The 19,099-nt window shown below is 39.8% G+C and overlaps 1 protein-coding gene across 1 annotated transcript; it reads left to right on the forward strand.

The window, feature by feature from the left end:
* Nucleotides 1-5,845: 5,845 nt before the first annotated feature.
* syn1 (synapsin I) lies at nt 5,846-12,503 on the forward strand (the record flags this gene model as incomplete). Its single annotated transcript, XM_079250814.1, has 13 exons — nt 5,846-6,168; nt 6,787-6,844; nt 7,809-7,900; nt 8,033-8,189; nt 8,274-8,363; nt 8,872-8,934; nt 9,032-9,174; nt 9,281-9,355; nt 9,442-9,544; nt 9,627-9,776; nt 10,670-10,739; nt 10,847-11,351; nt 12,368-12,503. 13 exons carry the CDS (start codon nt 5,846-5,848, stop codon nt 12,501-12,503), a joined length of 1,965 nt encoding a protein of 654 aa, XP_079106940.1.
* Between the last annotated feature and the right edge of the window lie 6,596 nt (nt 12,504-19,099).

The raw sequence follows: 19,099 nt of genomic DNA on the forward strand, positions 1-19,099 counted from the left end.
ACAGAGAAGCACCTTGTCTGCTGGAGCTTGGAGGAACACAATGAACCACAGTTATGGATTGTATTGGAAAGGTAATGAGATGCTGGGTCTGAGCTCAGGCAGGTAAAGTATCAGGTGTGTGCAGATAGGCACAGTGGCTTTGCTTGTGACTCACCCCCCTGCACGCTGATTGGCTGCTGCCTGGGCCAATAGCAAACTCTGTTTCATTCAGGCCGTGTTGTTATTGTGTTATAGGTGGAATGTGCTCACAGGTAGGCCAGTATAAAATGTGGAAAGTGAAGCTGTTAAATGCCATGTTGTGTGAATGAATATCCAGCACTTGTTTTTTATAGATATTTTAATGAGCCAAAAAAAAAAAAAAAAAGAAAAGAAAAAAAAAAAAAAAAAGACAACATGTCTTTAGCCATAAATTTGTTGTGCACACAACTTTTATTGTGGTTGAAGGGTATCTTTTGTTTCCCTGTATGGAATCAGCACCTGTCCCACCCACCTTTTTCCCTCCCAATCCGCAATCTCGCCAAACTGCATTTTTCTGAGTGCTTAGCCCACCGAGGCTCCAGTCATTCCTCTGACCTGCCCAAACACGCTTGCAGCTGTACTCTGAGCCCGCCTCACCAGTAATCCAAAGGCTTTTGTTGATGGCCAGACAAAGACTCCTAAGTCCTGAAAATTCTGCAGCCATGAGAACAATCTCATCTGAGCTGAAGTACTGAGGAAATGGCCACTCTCGGATACAATGACATAGACCCAACACACGCACATAGATTTAAAATGACTTAAGAGGGAGAATGATATGTTAGAGTCACAAAACATACTGTTACATTCATTGTAATTGTTATTGAGAAGAATTATTATTTGTGTTGGCCTGATGTATAAGCCATTTATTCTTACAACTAAATATTGGCTTTGCAATGTCCTGACAAGTCTAAAATGGCATGGAGCTGCTAGAAAGCCCCTGCTGTTAATACATGCATGAAAACCATGCTGGATTTAATTTTAGCCCAACAGTGCCACCTTAAGACATCTACTGTAATAACATGACATGCGTCAATATCTGCATCTTAATGCAGAAAGTTGTCACGGTGTGTTTTAAATAAATAAGGAGGAATACACAGCTTTTTGTTCATAGATCAAGTAAAACATGTTTGGTCACTGACAGATTCCATGAAGTGCTGACATTTTACAATTTAAGGAATCTCTTTGAGAAATGCAGGGAATCTGTAGGTGGTCAGTCAACTTAAAGTTTTGAAACAGCTCCCCTGTTGACTGCAGTGCACGTGGACAAGAATGCTCTTCAGGGCTTGCCAAACACTAAATCTCAAAGAATCCACGTTGCCAAGGAATCTAAAGTGGGGAACGCTTCTGCCATTATATGTTAATGACAAACATGGCTTCAGTTTATAATTTAGAAACTCACCATAAAGCCTCCTAACACAAGCATGCAATGACAAGTGTGGGAAATCTACATGATGTGCTCATGAAGCTTAATGTAATAGCTGATACACTATTAGGCTACATCATCAGCTGCAAAGGTCAGTTTTGTCACACGGTTTCTAAACAGTAATTACTTGAATGATGGTCAAAACTTTACAAGGGGAAGCACTGAGGGTATCACGTTACTGCTCTCTCAATCAACTTCTAATAGCTCTTTAATAAAATTGAACAATCAATTCAGAGCAGAGAATTAAACCAGTTTATCATCTGATTAGTAATAATATTGTTTTATTTATTTGAGTACAAAAGAAAACAAACCCGAATTTATATAAATCAGCTCTTAGCACAATTCCAGATATGGAGACAAATAGAAAAACTATATTTATACAGCTTCAGTACACAAATCCATTTGAATCATGTCTGTGAAGGAGGTTGTTGTTTATCATGGAAAAGTATTCAAGTAATGATCAATTCTATTACATTAAAGTTCCTAATTATGTTTAATAAAAGCTTGATATGTTACTGTATGACCAATGGAAACAAATAGAAGCAAGTACAATAAAATATAGAGCACATTAACATGTTATAAAAAAATCAACTTTGTGTGTCTGGAGTGTGTTTGTGGGCATGGATTTTATTTCACTTACACAATCCTGAAACATTTAAAGTGTTGTGTTATTTATTTATTTATTTATTTTTTAGAAATAAACTGTTGTCACTTAATAAATTTCCCCATCTAGCTAAATGTTTGCTTACTAACAATTCTTAATCACTTATTTTTCTGCCTTTTTTCATTAGTCTGGATATGAAGTCCCTCAAAATGCCAAAAAAGATCCTGAGATATTCCTATTAATTTATTCTTAACCCAAATAACCCCATCACTGACAGTCAGGGCTGGAAAGCAGTTTATTCTGAAGGTTTTCTGGCTGCCTAAAGATATCTGAATGGTTGGTGACCAATGAGTCAACCAAACATGCAAATGATTAATAAACATTGTAAATGATAGACCTTGGACCAGCAGTAGCCTATCACTGATGGTCTTTTTAAGTAAACCCTTCCCAGTTTTAACATATCAAGACATGCCAAGACATCGTACAAAAATGCTGTTATTATTATTGAGCCTCATTTAACCAGGGAGATATCACACTCAGATTTTCATCTCTTTTGTGTTTGAAGGTCTGGCCAAGAAAAGCAGCAAAGAAGTTGCAAATACAAGTACACATAAAAAATAAAACCAATGAGATGTGGCATAAAATAGAGAAAAGTTTACATTTTAAGGTAAATCAAAGAACTTTCCCCTTCAAAAACAGTGTACAGTGTCAACTAGAAACATACACATGAAGATGACAAAAACTCTAAAATCAGGAGCTGGCAGGTGTGACCGAGTGGGCTTTAGGTCTTTTTGCAGAATATTCCACGAGGCAGCAACTAAAAGCCCTTTTACCAAATTCTGTCTTCATGTGTTGAATATCAAACAGCATGGAGTTTTGTGATTACAGGCTGTAGTGGCTGGGATTTTTCAAGGTTAATAAGGTGCCAAGGTAAGTTGGATGTTTACCTAATACTCTTTAAAAGTATGTAAAAAAAAAAACAAAAAAACAAAACTAAGTTCACTCTTACTGCTTCCCTTTTATTTAAGTGGGTAGGTGGCAGCCAGGTGCTGCTGACAAGACTGCACTCGATGAATATATCAGCAACTGTAAGTTCCTTTACAAAAGTAGACATTTTGCAAGTTGGCTCTGTAACACAGATGTGTGTTGAGACAATGTTACAAAGAAAAGACATGAACAGTGATTTCAGAATCCATCATGATGTGGAAAGAGAAATTATTCCCAAGTAAAAGAAAAAGAAAAAACAAATGTCTATGAAGCTGATGATCCAGCAAGTTTACCCCAAGGTCAGATAGTGCTCAGAGCAAGAGAGAGAGAGAGAAAAAAGAAAAGAAACCAAGCGCAACATTTCAGACTACATGATAATAACTGATTATCCAAAGTTAATCACAGTATGATTAGTAAAAGATTGGACGCGCATGGCTTGTTTAAAAGGGTTGTCAGCTTCCTTTTAATAAAAAGGACTGAAAGGTTACATCTGAACAAACCAAAAAAAGCTTCTGAAACATTGGAAAATGGACAGATGCAGCCGAAGGGGAAATGTTTGGTCATAATGCACATCATGATGTTTGGTAAAAGTCACACAGCATATCAGCAGAATAGCCCATACCAGCTGTCAAGCGTGGCAGTGGCGTTCTGATGACATGAACTTGTTTTGCAGTTACAAGACCTGGACATGTTGCAAGCATTAAATCAAACATGAACATTTCTGAATAAAGTATTATTAAGCCAAATGTGTAACTATCTGTCTGCGAGCTATTGTTAGGACAGAACGGTGTCATGCAACATGACAATGAACCCAAAGAAACCATAAAATTTACAGCAGAGTGACAGACAAAGAAACATGTTGCAATGGCCCAGACCTCAAAGTTGCGACCTCAACCTGACTGAAACTCGTACTAGGACCTAAAGAAAACTGTGTACATATGAATGCCTGTAAACAATTAACTGAAGCAGTGTTGGAAGTCAGAAATCCTCCATAATAAACCAAGGTTACATGTGCTACTCAATGGGCTCATGATTGTGAATCACACTCCTGCATATTGGCACAGTTCATCTTGACCCAAGATATAATATTTTTTCATCTTAAGTTGTATTCACCTACTTATAAGACCTGACCAAAAAAAAACAAAAAAAAACTTTCTTTTTCACTTTGACTTTATTTCCACTCTCAAAATGAAACAACTGCACATTGCCAGCTAAATGCAAAGTGAAACAAAACACCTTTAATAACATGAGCTTGTTTATTGATATCATTATATCAGGTTAAAGAAGAATACACATCTTTTCTCTAAGGCATTAATGATTCGGGAGAGAAATGCTCCAGCAGTTTAGTCTCCATTGTGAACACGTCCTTGTTACCACCACGGTGCAGTTTCCATAGGGTCATATGCTTTACTATGGAAACTGCACCGTGGTAGTAACACACACACACACACACACACACACACACACACACACACACACACACACACACACACACACACACACACACACACACACACACAGTGCAGTTTCCATAGTAAAGACTCCCAGAGGGTCTGTGTTGATTAGTGACGATCATCAACAGATGGCGCAGCTCTCAAACCCTGTAGCCTTTACTACAAATAAGTATATTACTCTGAGTATAGAAATGTGTCACTGATGTTTTATTGGCTCCAACAGGTTATAAATATAGAAGTGCAACATCCCTAAACGTCCTGTTGAGTGAGCAGCAGGATCACGTGTCAGACAGCGACGCCCCTGTCCCCGTGCTCTCTCATCAGCACCACCGTCACAACCAGGCCATCACAGAGCTGCGTCAAGTCACATAACACCACCAGATCACAGGAAGTCTGATTACATCTTTATTTAATCAAGATTAAACAAAAAACAGGCCCCAATTATTTTTCCATTCGTTTTTAAAAAAAAAAAATATTCTAAGATATGAGCAAACTTGTTTTCATTAGATTCAGGATTCTTTATTAGGAGAATTTCAAATATATTTCAGACAAAAATTATAAACTGTCAACTGGGCTTTCGATTTCAGTCATATCGCTTTCTCAATCTTAAGCAGCAAAGCACGCGCGCGCGCATACACACACACAAGCATCTATTTTGTACGTAGCGCCCGGAAGTGTGCGTCCGCACACTGCGTACCTTGACGGCGGTCCAGCTTCGCAGGCAGGCTTCTTCTCTCCCTCAGGATGACTGGGAGTGACGCAGGGCAGACTGGAAACACTAGGTACTGAAGGGGGAACAGGACGGTGGGTGATGGTGGAGAGACTGTAGCTTTAATTATTTCCCAGGTTCAAGTCCGAGGCACGAGCTGCCCGTCCGCACAGAGGACAGGGAAGTCACCTGGATGCACGCGCTTTCCTGAGACATATTTAGTTAAAAGACCACCATCTCATCCTTTTTGGGCGGATCAGTTTGGATTCCTTCCCAGGTAGGCTTCATCATACATATGGATGTCACTCTGGGTTATGATCCCGGAATTATCATGTGATGATAATTCATTTAAAATGAGGACGACTAGTTTGGTTTTAAAATATTTTGTCACCTAAAACATGGAAGCTGTACGGTGCTTTCCTTTACCTGAGCCAGTCACGATTTCTTAATGTGATTCGTAATGAAACATCTCCTCATTATAAAATCCCACTTGTTCTCTTTAGGACCCCTGTTTCTGCACATGGGAGAGTAGCAACCCTTCTCATTCATTTTCTCACTGCATGCCAAGTTGTAAGTAGTACTCAGTTGGAGGATATTTGGACCCCCCCCCCCCCCCTCCTCCTCCTCGCCGTTATTTCAAGATCTCCACCATGAACTACCTGCGTCGACGGCTGTCGGACAGCAATTTCATGTCCAACCTCCCCAATGGTTACATGAGCGACCTCCAACGCCCCGACCCGCCGCAGCAAAGCCCCGCAGTGTCGCCGGGACCGGCGGAGAGGCGCCAGTCCACCAGTCAGCAGCAGCAGCAGCAGCCTGCAGGTGGGGGCTCCGGCTTCTTCTCCTCCATATCCAATGCTGTGAAGCAGACTACAGCTGCTGCAGCTGCAACCTTATCCGAGGCGGCGGATCGAGCAGGCGTTTCCAGCAATGCCAAGATCCTCCTTGTTATCGACGACCAGCAAACCGACTGGTAAGAACCGCGCGCACTGGCGGCGCAGCGGCTCGTCTAGACAGGAATGAATGAGTGCCAGACCGTGGGCTGCTGTGGCCTGGAAGGTCATATGATTTAGTCCATCTGCGAGGAATATGACGTGAAAACGCCCCTCAGTGTGCTGCTTAGATCTCTTTAGGCCAGGATTTGTTTGTTTGTGCACTGCTGGTGTTAATGGCACAAGTGCAGCGACCAAAAGCTTGCAGAGAAGCCATCTTCATTGATCAGCTACCTTCTGCAATGAACTCAGGTTACAATCTGTCTGCAACAGCTCTGAACTGGATGATGCCACCAGGATGATTCAGGGTATTTTGCATCAAGCTGCTGTATTTAGATCTGGAAGTGATAACATTTTTTTTTTAATTAAATAAATTCTGATATTACTGGCAGTTATTAGTGGATGTAAGATTTTATTCTGGTGATGTAAACCAATTAGCAAGTTTACACCGACCTATCTTATTCTCATCATCTAGTTACTTTCCCTGCTGACAAAGAAAATGTGAGCAGTTAGTTTCAGGGAGAAAAAGCCTGTTTAGATTGGCATTATGCACCTGCATATAACTAACAAATGGACTCATCTCACTGTGCAACATTTAGGGTGAAGGTCTTCAGAGGAAGAAAAGTCCATGGTGAATTTGACATCAAGGTAGAACAGGTAAGTTTTTGCAGGTTTAAGAGTTATTCTTCATCTTTACTCCAAAACACAGGACATGTAATTAGCAAAATAAAGACAATAGAGAGTAGAATGGATAAAAGAAACCACCAAAACTGAAGAGATGTTGCATGATTTTTTCATATGAGCTTTGTATTTTGTGCTTCGAGCATCGCTAGTGCTTTTTCACATCTATTTGCGTCCAAACAGCGACAGACCTGATGCACAGTTTAGATTTTTTGCAAGATAAAAGCTTTGGCATTATTAATGAGCTGGTCATTATTGCCCCTAAAAGCAAAAGCAAAGTTCATAGAAGGATGATGTCTCTGGTCCAGCTCGCCATTGACTGCGTTTTAATACCCATTAGGTTGTTTGTAGCTTGTTCCTTTATTGTTCAGCCCTTTGGGCAGCTGCTGTTGCACAAAATGTGCTATATAAATAAACTTGAACTTGAACTGGGTTGACCACTTTTGTTCCCAGAGTAAAGTGTTTCCTCGTGATATATTCACTGAATAATAAGATATTCAGCTTAAAAAATATTTTTTTAGAATTCATATTTGTGTGCAACTCGTGATACAGATGAATGATCACTTTGTGTAGCCCGATAACTGATTTATAGTCATTTAGATCAGTTTCTGAGTACGTACATGTTGCCTCAAAACATATGGATAGAGCTTTACCCAGTGGCTATTCATAGCATGTTAAGAGCAGAGGGACCCTCAACTTTTCAAATGCCGCAGGCACTTATATCTTTTTTCCTATTTTTGTATCTGCTTCTTGTAACATTGACTTGCTCTTGCTGCTCTTGTTGCATATTGACTGTATGAAAACCCTAAAGACAACGTTTAACTCTCTTGTTATTCCAGCATGCTTTGCTGATAGAGAAAGTTTTACATCTTACCCTGACTCTGATCACTGCTGATTTTATGATGTTTAGCAGAGATTGATCATGATGATGTCCTTTCAGGCAGAATTCTCTGAAATCAACTTGGTGGCCAATGCCACAGGCTCCTACAATGTGGACATTGATGCAATCAGAAATGGCCATAGGGTTACTAAGTAAGTACTCAACTGTCAAGACTTACTGCACTGCTGCAAATTTGAGGCTCTGAAAATCCACACATGCTTGAATCATGACATAAGTCTGTCTAACTATGCAGTTTAATATTTTGCTCATGTCGTCTTTACCAGATCCTTTAAGCCAGACTTTGTGCTGATTAGACAGCACGCCTTCAGCATGGACAAGAATGGAGACCATCGCAACATAGTAATTGGACTGCAGTATGCTGGAGTGCCAAGTGTTAACTCTTTGCACTCTGTTTACAATTTCTGTGACAAACCCTGGGTGGTATGTAGTGTTTAATTACTGCAGTTCTCTTAAAACCAGTGTAATTTCACTTGAGTTGCATCTTGAGGCTTGTGTCTTCCTCAGTTTGCTCAGATGTCAAGACTCCATAAGCAGCTGGGCCCTGAGGAATTCCCACTGATTGAGCAGGTTTACTATCCAAACCACAAGGAAATGGTGAGTTCTTTGCAGTGCGCTCTTCTCCTCCCTCTGTGTCCTTTTCACCTCAGCACATGCATAAGAGTTCATGTTAGGCAACCTGTAAAGAAAAAACATGCACGCACAGATTTGTCAGCAGTCACATTTATGGAAGTAATAAACTGGAAAATCATTAATGTAGCCGCGGAGGCCGTTCTAATTTTCCATGGAGTTGATTTTTGTTGGGCTTTTTGTTACTGATGCAGGCTGAGCTTTTGATTATTGCTGTGCCAAATCAGTGTCACTACAGTTCAATGGAGACTGTTGCTGCAGAGCAGTCATCTCCACCCCTGCAGTTACAAGCTGACATAAACAGGGCTTGCTTTCAAGTCATCAACATGAATGATACTATCTGCGGGGAAAAGCGAGTGCTGCTTTGTGTCCTCTGAATGATTGAAACTGATCACATAAATAATGTTTGAATCATTAGAATAGCATGATGGAAGTTCACCAATGAAAATGTGAGAGCGTGAATGTGTTGTTACAGATTAGCTCCCCTCGGTATCCTGTTGTTGTGAAGATGGGCCATGCTCACTCTGGGATGGGAAAGGTAACACTGTTCAAGAAAGAAACAATCTCATCATGATCGTTACATTGAAAGGACTTTTACGTGCCATCATGTTTTGATTGTGATATTGTTTCACAAGGTAAAAGTGGACAATCAGTATGACTTTCAAGACATTGCTAGTGTTGTGGCACTGACCAAGACATATGCGACATCTGAGCCTTTCATCGATGCAAAGTATGACGTCCGCATCCAGAAGATTGGCAGCAATTACAAGGCATATATGTGAGTTATGTTGTTTGGTTTTTTTTTCGGTTCTTAGTATTCACGTTGGATTGTGACACATGAAAGCCGAAAAACACGTAAAGCCATTTTTATTTCTCATTAACAGGAGGACATCAATTTCTGGCAACTGGAAAACTAATACCGGCTCGTCTATGCTTGAGCAGGTGGCCATGTCAGACAAGTAAGAGCATGGAGCTAAACGCTATGAACATGCCAATAATATGAACGTTCCACTGTGTGACATTTCTGTTTAAAATGTTCTTGCAGGTACAGGATGTGGGTGGATTCTTGTGCAGATATCTTTGGAGGGTTAGATATCTGTGCTGTGGAGGCTTTACATGGTAAAGATGGCAAGGACTACATTATAGAGGTACTAGAAGATAATATGAATATTGTAAAGATGAATAGTTGTCATGCTGGAAGTATCCACATGTCATCATGTTGTGTTTAAGGTTGATGACTGTTCAATGCCACTGATTGGGGACCAGCAGGAAGAGGACCGTGTTCATATTGCTGAACTAGTGGTTTTGACAATGAACCAGACTGTTCCGCAAACTCCGAATTCTTCCGCTGTCCGTGCAACAGCGGGGCAGTTGGCACAGGTGCTCAAACTACAGATACACTGTCCTCTTTTTTTTTTTCTTTTTTCTAACATATGACACTTAGGATACTACTGATGGAAAGGCAGCAGTCATGATATCGGGCAACAGTCTGACAAAAGGTGCTTGCCTCTAACTGTAGCAGAGCTCATCCTTAGAGTTCAGACTGTTTTATATTCTGGTTCAGGATTAACTCTTTATCAGGCATAAAGTCTATTTTTGATCACTTTGTTTTCTTTCATTTTCAGCATAAAACAAATAAGAAAATGTAACAACAGAATGAAGGTCTTGGTACATGCCAGAGGGACAATTTTAGGTTAAAACGACAAAGTTCAAGGTATTTCATTGAGTGCCCTATAAAGGGTTAAGTAACTTATAACTGGGACTGGGGCTCTTTTCAGTTCTTTAGGCTTCCAAAGTAAGAAAAAAAAAGCAAGTTATGTCATATTCATCTTCAAAGTGTGCTTCTGTCATTTTTTTTTCCAGCTGAAAAAGTTGGCACTTGAGTTTAGTTGATAAATACAAATTATTGCCATCTGCATAGTTAAGATTAACCTAACATTTATGGTGTTTATAACTTATAAGTTATATTATATTAGTGTTTATAACTAATAAGAACAGCAATGGACCATGCAGGAAGCCGCCGTGGCTCTCGACTTAGCAGTGCAGAGATATCAGGTGAACATATTAGATAACAACTAGAAGGAAATGGAGTTATACATAAAGTGCTATACATACATCCTGCACTGACATCATAAACACATCTATAATGTTCAACATGTTTATGTAAAGTCTTTCTGTTCCTGGAGATGTGCCTGCATGGTTTGTATAGATGTCATTTTCTCTGCTTTGTGCATGGTGGTAAAATAATTATGTAAAAAATCTGTTTTTTGTAGAAAGCAGTGTCTCCTCAGCCTGTCTCACAGTCCAGAGTGCCACAGGCTCAACAGCGTCCCTCACCTCAGGGTAACGAAAGTTATCTTCCAAAATATATTGTTTTCATTTCAAAAGTCTAGACAATAATATTTTGAGTGTATATGAACACCATAGCTGCCTTAATTTATCTACCACAGGTGGTCCTCAGCAAAGCCCTCCATCACAGCGGCCACAGCCTCAAGGTCAACCTCCCGCGCAGACCCAGTCACCTTCCCCTAGCCCTGGTACCGCTGAACCCAGTCCCCAGGCTAAGGCTGGTCAAGGACCTGCCGGCCAACCTCGGCCTCCAGGTCAAGGTGCTCCTCAGCGAAGCCAGGGAGGTTCCCCTCAAACTCAGAGGCAACAGTCTGTATCACAGCAACAGAAACCCTCAGTAGGCGGCCCTGGCCAGAAACCTCCAGGTGGGCAACCACAGCAACAGAAACCTGCTCAACCCCCTAGACAGCAGTCACAGGGGGGATCACAGCAACAGAGGGCCCCTGGCCAGCAAGGCCGGCCTGGAGCACCCACCACTCAGCAGCCGCGACCTGCTGGCCAAGGTCAGGGTGGTCCAGGAGGACGACCCCCTCTGCAACAAAAGCCTCAGCCCCCACAGAAGCCCAGTCAGGACAGTCCAGCTATGGGCGGCTCTCCACAGCTGAAGTAAGTAGCTGCATGTGAAAACTGCACTGGGATCAGTTTCATCTCATTTTCATGTCGTGAAGCTCAGAGCTGATGTGCACAGAAGACTCCTTCCTAATTTTGCTTGCACTCAGATATGCATGCCACATGAGAAGTCTCCTTGGTGACAAATGATCTTTCTGAAAGCACATGGTTTGTTGGTTCTTACATTTGTTAAATGTTCACTTGCAGAAATCATTTCAGATTACATAGAAAGCTTGTGAAAGGAAACAAAAAGAAATTCTATCTTTGTTGAGAGCACGGACAGAAATGCATAAACATTCACAAGTAGTTTATTTAATCAATCTGAACTTTAGAACACTTTAAAAAGAATAAGAAGACTTTTTTGGAAAAAAAAATCTTTTCATCAGAAAGAAAGCAAAGCTAAAACAAAGAAAAATTACTTTATTATTAAATTAGTCATAGACTACTTTGATAGTCGAGGACTAATGAAATAGTTAACTAATCGTGGCAGCCAAAGCTGCAAGACATTTTCTCAAATCCTCAACAAAAACACTCTAGAAGCTCTGGAAGTGAATATGATGAAACCCATCATTCAACGTTTTGCAACATAAATCAAGCCACTCACAGATATGCAAGACTCAGTCACTTTCCTCACATTTGGATTGATTTGTTTAACTGGAATCAAGTTTTGTGCTCAATAAGTTCTCCAACAAATGATTTTCACAAACAAATGACTCACATAACCATGTTTTTTTTTCACTTTTCACCAATCTGTGGTAAAACATGCATCACTTTGCATCCAGCAAAGTCATTCACTATTCATATCATATCAAAGCTGACTTGAAATGATAAGGTAATACTGAATGACCCCAGAGAAGGAATGGGCTTCAGCCATCTTTTACTGAACCTTTTCTTCCTTATATCGCTCTCTCTCTCTTTATCTTGCCATGCTCCAGTCTTCTCATTCTATTGGTTTGCTGCATGACTTTAATAGCCTCTCCTTCTCCTCTATTGCCATTTCCCTTTCTTTATAGCAAGTCCCAGTCTCTTACCAATACCTTCAACATTCCAGAAACTCCGGCACCACGAGCCAGCCTTAGCCAGGATGAGGTGAAGGCTGAAACCATACGTAATCTACGCAAATCTTTTGCCAGTCTCTTCTCAGACTGAGATGGCACGAGACCAGCCCCTAACCCCACCCTTCCTCCCCTCCTCCTACTGAGAGAAACATGGACAGGCAAACTGAAGGACAGATACCTTCTTCCCCCAGCGAGTAAGGACCAACAGGATTGCCAATTTATGTCTACAGAGTGATAGGAAAAATTCTCACGCACTGCCGCTAAAATTGAAATGTATTAAAGGGTGTGGTCAGGCACTGATGTTTGAAACATTTTCTTGCCTTGTTTGTGAGTCATCTGCTGAAATCACACAGAAGCTTGTATATGCATGCGGCACACTACACATACGAAAAGAAACAAACACAATTATGGTCCTTCTTGGTTGTTGGTGCTGTATATTGTTATTGTGGCTTTTATGTTCAAAATAAATGAAGGGACTGTACAAATGGTATATGAATGGGGAGAATTGCCATTTTTTTAACGAAGACCCTCTCTTGCTTTATTGTTAACAGTAATCTAATGAGGAAAATGGTTATTCTCAATTATTAGAAAAAAAGCTGATAAACATTTTTGTGTGAACCCAGTAGTTTGATCCCAAATCCCACAAGTTTATCCACACTATTTCAAAAATACAAGATTCTGCCTTTTGAAAAAAGGTCAAATAAGTCCACCTTCCTTTCTCCTCTGTAAAAACATTGTACAGTCCCTGTTTTACTTCCACTGCACAAGTAGGATGTCCAGTGTTTGCAAATGCTAGATCTGTTTAAGGCGCTATCTGTTTGCAAAGTCTTAGCTGCATGTCATCAGGGGGCAGTCACTGCACTTTCCAACCTCTGACTTTGACGCTTGTAACTGTGTCGTCATACGTGGGTAAGCTAGTTAGTAAAGTAGCCTTGTACAGTAGGTGTTGTAATTAAATGGTCATTCGCACATTTCCTTCACACTTCCTTTTTTCCTTCTTTTTTTTTTGTTGCCACACAAATATAAAACTCCTGTTTGCAAGCATGCCTTACACAGACAAGGTCAAATCAAATGGAGCTGTCTCAGGGATGTCCAGTTGATTGTGACTCTTGTGTGTGGCTGAAGGTCTTCCATTACAGTCTTAACTCGGTTGTTTACAGCTAACATAAGACAAACATGCATTTTTTGTGAATTAAAATGTTCTGTTATTTGCACACAGAGTATACAACAAAATGATACTTGAATACAATGTCACGGACTGATGGATGAAGTCTGCATTTTCAGGTTTTTTTCTGCCGCTCGACAAGGCAGCAACTCAGTGTTTGTGCTCTGAGATGCTGCGTCTGAGACAGATGTGTTCTGGTTGGGAATGGCACAGACAGGGTTGTTAACTGTTCAGGTACAGTTAGTAAAAAATGATATTATTTAAGGTTTCATTTCATTGTCCCAGTTTTTTCAAAGCAATTTTATTAACTTTTGACTGTAGTAGCTATTGAATTGAGCAGATTTATAGTAAGTTTTACATTAAATCAGGCTGATTTTAGGGTGTAGCAGTAGTGCTGGGGCTTTGCACATAATCACAACCCTGGTCTGCTTTGGATCAGCAGGCTCTTTGCTTCCATATAATATATGTCTCTGATTTTTAATCAATTTATACCATATTCCAAAGCATACTCAGCCAAGGAATATTCATTTTTGAAGCTTATCTATACAATAAAGAAAGGGTCAAATATAAGGGTAAAGGAAAGTCAGCTGCAGGACGCACCTCTGCAGTAGTTCTAGCACTTACTGCCACCCAACTTTTGCACTGACAAAGCTTTCTTTAAACACTATGGAAATCCAGTTTCCTCTTTCTAGACACTAAAATGTCTTCCAGAAGGGGTGCATTACATTTGAATGTTGATGTAACATGGCAATATCCTGCATTTTAGAGAAGATCCAATAGCTGAAAGTAGAAAGGAGTCCCGAGTCCCCTGCAGATTCTCTATGCTACCTGTGCTTATCAGTCTGCTTGTGTAGCCACAGTGACCCCTTGTGCTCAATGGTGCATAAATGTGTGAATGTTGTTTTGTGACTGATCAAACCAAATAGATGTGTTGTGCAAAGCTTCGAGTGATGCAGATTGTCACCTCTCTTCTCTGCTGTCTGTGCTTGTTGATATTTGATGTCTTTTAAATTCAGTTTTTATTTTAGAAAATTGTGGACTGTTGTTCTAATTATTTTGCATCACTTTTTTCTCTCAGAACCACGATCAGGTCCTCATAGGTTTATGCAGCAGTAATTCAGGGCCTCATTTTAAAATTTTACTTTAACTCAGTTGAGAGTACATAACTGTGCATTATGTATTGCAGCACAGCCTTCTGTCGAGAGACGCAGCAGTACTTGTTACACTGAGTGTGTAATTTATGAAAATGAGCTCTCTCATTTAGCATGGACAGCTAACTTTGAAAAATGTCATTCTGACACTCAGAGGCCTTTTGGCCATGCTGGGACAACATTTGCCAGTTAGAATGAGCTGGGACAGCAATGCAGTTCTGTAGTTTTGTATTTATGTTTTTGATATTCACAGATTTTTTTAAAGGTCTGCATTATTTGTGGTGGAAGTATTTGACTGTGAATGTAATTTTTTTTTCTAGTTTTATCATTTTCTAATTGCACTGTATAATCATTGTGTAAAGAGTAAAATCATTACAAACTTTGTGAATGAGTGAAAACTGAATGTCGGTTCATGCCTGCCAGACTTAAAAATGTACACTATAAATGTAAGTGAATTAATCTGAGGTTTTTGTTAAGCAAAACTCAGACAATGTATAACTGAAATGATGGTGGATTATTGAATTCAATGTTATAAGATAAAAATAAATTGATGTTATATGCAATGTAGCTATATAATGTGAAAATGAGTATGTTAACAAAACATGCACATGTCTAATAAACTCTATGACCAACAGCTGTTGCACGTGTTATTGTTTACTTCATGTCTTTTAATGAGGAAAATAGTCTGTTTACAAGTATATATCCCGATTTGTTTTCTCCTGTTTTCGTGGAATTTTTAAGCTGAGGATTCAAAGAAGTACAATACAGTGTTTAGGTCTAGATCGCCCTCATTTCTTTCAAATTTGGTTTCTTTTTCAGATAAACTTCTTTGTGATCTTTTAAAATGGATTTGAGTAATCATTAATCAGTCTCTTATAGTTTTTCTTTGGGCATCAATTACTATTTATGTAACTGAACCTTTACCTGACCCCTTCTGTAGAAATACATTATAAGGTCACTGAACACCCAAGTTCAGGTAGACCTTGGAAAAAGAGGAAACTGGACCAGTGGAGGATAAAATGAGACGTGTCAGGACTAAAAGGATCTACAGCTGACGAACAGTATCTATGTGTAGAAAAAAGAAAAAAGCAAAAATCTGACACAGGACCTTGGAGATTCTTCAAACCATTTAGTTGATCCGACCACTGAAAGTTTAGATTCATTTCATTTGCATTTGTTCATGTTTCAATAAATTGTTTAACCACTTTTTTATTTTTTTATTTTCTGACCATTACATGAAATTATGAGGGATGGCTTAAGACTTTTTTTTAGTGCTGCAGTGGCTGCAGTTTACTGTTTGGGCTATTTTAATGTGTTGTTGCCAATGACCGGCTGTTTGAAACAACACGGCTGGCTGTCTGTGTCTTGCAATCTTAGCTGAGCTGAACTAGTTTTTAGAGCAGATTTAACAGCAGCACAACATGACCACAAGGTGGTGTAGGTCTACAGCCATCAACTGAGGCGGTTTTAAGGCTGTTTTGCAAAGACATTTGACTAAATATCAGCATGCGCAATCTTGTTTGATATCAAGGGGGACCAGAATATGCAGTCACTTAAGATTTCATTTTAATTTGTTTTGTTTTAAGTATTCATCAACTATTTCCTTATATCTGTGGCCAGATTTCATCATGTTTGCCTTTTTCTCTGTGATGAAAAGCAATATCGTTTTATCTTCATTGAATATTGAGACACAAAATGAATTTTAACATGTTTAAGCCAAAGTCACACAGGAAGCGTCAATACCAATGATAGTGTAATCCTATTAAAATCCTACGAAACTGGGAGAAAAAGTTTTTTGTTGCCTCTTATTCTGGTCTTTTATTAGGACTTCAATGTTCCTGAACACAGCTGCAGGAGCTGAAAGAGGCTATTAGTACTATGCTTGTCTCCACTCAAGAGAACGATTTGCTCCATTGCCTAGTCTTGTATAAATCAATGACTGCATGTATAGCTTAAACAAACGTATCAAAACTGTGTAGTTTACCCTTCCACATTCATTTGTAAAAAGGATTTCCCGAGTCCAAATATTTTGGCTGATAGATTTTGTGCATGGTGCTTGAGGGTTCAGTTTTAATCACCAAATGGATCAATTTATTCTTCCATTGAAACTTTTTCATTGCAGACAAAAGTGAGTGGTGTGCAAAATCCATTTTGCAGTCAGGGTGTTTTATGACTGTTCACTCACAAAAGGTCAGTGCAATTTTTGAAGCTCTGCCTGCTTGCTTGCATCTTTTTAACCTGCCCAGGAGAGCCATACTATTCTCAACCAAACTCAGGTTTAATTAGACGGTAGGATGTTAATTTGATCGGTAAAGCATTATTTCATACCCTTTACTAATTTCCTGGCATCTAAATTGCTCTACTGGAAGAATGATTGAATATCTTGATAGGAGACCAGAAGCTATTATTGCATAGACTTTGTCCCTGCTTGGCAAATCCATTCGCACGAAAAGATAATTATTTTCTTCCAGTGACTTTTTTTGTGCTTGTACTGATGCAACTTTCATGACTTTGCCGGTTACAAATAAAGGATTCAAGGGTCTTACAAGCAAAAGTCTTGTTCCGTTACAGACAGGAGAGAAGACAAGAGGAGGGGCCATCACGATTTCTTCCCCGAGCCAGGATATTTCTAGAGCTGACCCATTTAAACAGCCTGGAGAATCTGCAAGTGCAGGTGCATCTGGATGGCTGCAACTAGCATGTGTAATTACATATATCTAAATGCCATTAATTCAAAAATGGAGGCATGTGTCAAAACGGATTTGCACACATAATTTGATGGGTTGCCATGAGTGCACTGCGTCTAAATGCTGTGGGGAAAATTCAAAGCGGTGGGTGCAAGTTACGATGTGTTTCATTCACATGAAGAGGATATATAACAAAACTTCTTAATATACTTTTCTGAAGGGATGAAGAAAATCTTTATGATTCAGCTACCAAAGGGTCATACAAATGAGAGACAGTGGTTGTTGCAGCCATTATGCGTGGCATGCAGCTTTGCACAATTAGTGCAAGCCAGTACTACTTTGCATTGTGCTGCCGAGGGATGGAGGGTGAATGATATCCATATTCAGAAGGCCCTCATTGATTCTTCCCAACTGAGGCACAAAAGATTTGTTGTCTGTTCAGTCTTGAATAGCAGGACCTTTATGACAGTCCTGCATTTTGAAACCTCTTGCTGACCTTAATCACTGTTTGAAAATCTCAGGAAACTCTGAACTGAAGCTGTTTGCTAGCGCTAAACGTAGCTGCATTCTGTTCCTGCACTGTTACATAACAATATCATGGAGACAATGCACTACCACAAATAATTTGCATCACCAGGAGCTCTCAGAGAGAAACGAGCCCCCGCTGAGAGGCCCATCTCTTCGTTCCAAATGTGTTTTCCCTTTAATAAACTTACACACATGATTGAGTGATTTGTATGCCAAAATGGCAGATGAAGGATGAGAGAGAAGTGTGTAATGAAGATTTAATTAAGTTTCACCATGGGAAGTCTTACAGTGACTCCAGAGACCAAGACAGAGGAGTTTGTGTTTGCTCAGAGCAGCTGTAAATAAGATCTACACTATTCTTATTTTGACCTAAATGCACCAAGAGAGGATCTGAGAACATGCCCACATCTAGTGCATCTTTCTTTTTTATCTTATTTTCACCATGAGGCTCCCGGGGTGTCTCCTTCTGGTAAACCTCATGTTAAACTTGTCATTTCTGCTGGAGATAATCTGGGCAGTGAAAGACATGGGGTTGTACGTCCATAAATTCGATATGAGGCTGCACTGCCACTGCAGATGCATGGATCTGCAGATTGTTGAAGATTTATGAGCAATTTTCTCTTTCCTGCATCTCATCTTTGTGACGTAGATTTTTATGGTCTCCATGGACGACTCCTATAAGCACTTTACTTCATTCCTTTTGAAATCAATCCTGTCTCTTTTGCTCCTGCTCAGTGTGGGTTACCATGGATACCACTCCCAAATGGCTCAGCTTGCACATGAATTTGTTTATAAGCGGTACTTAGGAGGATTGAAATGTTCTTTTTTTTTTTCTGCGCAACCAAGGTAAACATGATTTTTCTAATTAAGCTGAGATAAAAAATATGTCACAGCTATGAAATTGCTAATTTTATTTTATTTTATTTATAACTTCTTTTGTCTAGTCTACAGTTCAGGCACAGCAACCATGAAATCTCTTGATGTAGCAACTTTTAGACCATTTTCCACTACCTGAAAAATGGAACCAGTGGCGCCTCTAGCAATTTTCTTCACTCCGGATAAACTAAACAATCTTTTGCATCTAATCTAGGCTGATCCAGTAAGAATCAAGACTACGCCAGCATGGATTCTACATGGCCCCACTGAGCTGAAAAAG

The sequence above is a fragment of the Telmatherina bonti genome, assembly GCF_933228915.1.
Source record: "Telmatherina bonti genome assembly, chromosome: 13".
In the NCBI taxonomy this organism is placed as follows: domain Eukaryota; kingdom Metazoa; phylum Chordata; class Actinopteri; order Atheriniformes; family Telmatherinidae; genus Telmatherina; species Telmatherina bonti.